Raw genomic sequence first — 2,009 nt, 5'->3', positions numbered from 1 at the left:
TATTATTATTACTATTATTACTTCTATCATTTGTATTATCGTCAATGTTATTACCATGTCCAGACACGCATCCTTGTGACTCACGGCATTCACTGGCTCCCGGATGTGGACTACATCTACGTCATGAACCAGGGCCGCATCTCAGAGGCGGGAACCTACGAGGAGCTCATCTCTCATAACGGAGCCTTCGCACAGTTTCTGGCACAGTATCTGACACAGAACCTCGACAACGATGGAAATGAATCCACAGTGGATGAGGAGGACGATAAAGGTACGTTGATATAAAAAAAAAAGTGGCTGCTTGATTGTAAATTGTTTGCAGCCAATTCATTGTTAATTTGACAGACACAATATAAGTCAGTTTGGTGCCATGCTGCTCTGGTCTGATGGGTGGTTGACGCGTGCTCTGGTGTGGTTTTCACCTTCTTTTCTACCAAATTATATCTGTTGTCCCTATCTCCCCTCCTTCATGTTTGTGTTTGTTGCTCTCTTGCAGCTTCTCTAACCTTGGACACTTATATTTATTCCATTATCGTATTGCAAGTGCCACAAAACTCTTGGTAATAAAACTGTTCCGGTCTTGCTGTCAGGGACTTTTTACTCTTATGGCAGACCAAGTGCTAGGACTGCAAACTGACCTAGAGCTATATAGTTTCCAGCAATGAGTTTACCTTAAACAACTACAATACTGGTATCAATGAAGACATTCTGTCTTCCTTTTTGATGGATTCAAGAAACGAGGGTTCATCTATGAGAGCAGTGCTTGTGAACATGTCAGGTTCTCTTTATTAAACAAATACACCAAATAGCAACGGCTTTACTACCTGATCCTGTAAAATGTATTTCTCCTTTGTTTACCTTGTTTTGTTTATTTGAACTGACCAGAGAAAGAGATCAAAGCGGACATTCTCCGGCGCCTGACCTCAATAGCGTCCGATAGTGAGGCACCTGACGACGAACAGAAGGCAACCCTGATGCGACTCATCTCTCACGACCCTGATCACTCACAGCACGATATGTCTGCCTCGTACACCAGTGCTCGCAAGAGGAAAGCCAGGTTTGTGGTTTTACCATTAGATTATTAGATTTAATATTGAAGAGAGACGTGCGGGCGGAAAAAAATGCTTTGTTTGCAAGCTTGCATTCTGCGACAAATTGTTTGTTGGGGTTTTGGGTTTTGGGTAGTTTTTTTTTTCTAGTGTGCATGAGACCTCAGGGAGCAATATCCATTGTCGACGATCGTCAGAAAGGCCTTACTTAAAATGCAAAGAAAATATCAATTGACGTTTACTTCAGCCTAACGTCCATTAAAAAAAAAAGATTATGCCAGATTTTACTGCTCATGTAAGCCCTTAATTGAGCACTTGTTGGGTAGGGTCCAAATATATCCTTTTGGTGTCATGCACTACCTGCACACTACAGTGCTTGTACGCTAGTAGACACATAAAAGGGCGCACAGACGCTTCTGTTGTGCAACAGTACGGCGCCTCACGATTGCCCACAAAAGCCATGAGTGTGGCTTCATCAAGATATCGCTCTCTCATCAAGTAATTTCTTACGTATGCTGGATTGCTGTATCCCTCACAGTCCGTTATCCCCGACAGTCATGATGAAAGCAGTCTGTCTCCTCAATGCTCTAAATAGTGTCAAAAATACTTAAAATATATCATAAAAACCTCTTCAATCATTTGGATGTCATATCCGTCCACAGTACCCGATCTGGTCACTGGATGGAGTCCAGCCAAAGGGAGAGGTCAATGAAGGATACCATGACTCCAGACAAAAGCAGGTTAACTACGGAGGAAGCAGCTGATGGGGGCAAGGTATGTCCATTATGCTTATGTATTCTGAAGACATTACAATCTATGACGTAGTGGTGTTTTCCTTTTGAATTGGATGAAAGGACACCCTCAGATAATATAAGATGCTTCTGAGCTAAATATAAGAAGAAAAGAATAAAAACTCAGTATATTATATTATATGTGTATATATAATATAATATATAAATA

The 2,009-nt window shown here is 41.3% G+C and overlaps 1 protein-coding gene across 1 annotated transcript in view; it reads left to right on the top strand.

The window, feature by feature from the left end:
- Nucleotides 1–2,009, top strand: part of LOC101862880 (multidrug resistance-associated protein 1) — a gene marked incomplete in the record, with an annotated part of 39,841 nt that overhangs the window by 24,592 nt on the left and 13,240 nt on the right. The window contains 3 exon segments of the mRNA XM_035970610.1: nucleotides 64–271; nucleotides 886–1,057; nucleotides 1,712–1,823. Of these exon segments, the coding sequence (XP_035826503.1) occupies nucleotides 64–271; nucleotides 886–1,057; nucleotides 1,712–1,823 (492 nt within the window).

Source organism: Aplysia californica, unplaced genomic scaffold (genome assembly GCF_000002075.1).
Source record: "Aplysia californica isolate F4 #8 unplaced genomic scaffold, AplCal3.0 scaffold00293, whole genome shotgun sequence".
Classification (NCBI taxonomy): Eukaryota; Metazoa; Mollusca; class Gastropoda; order Aplysiida; family Aplysiidae; genus Aplysia; species Aplysia californica.
The sequence above is the reverse complement of the archived record's forward strand: the minus strand, read 5'-3'. Positions and strand labels throughout refer to the sequence as shown.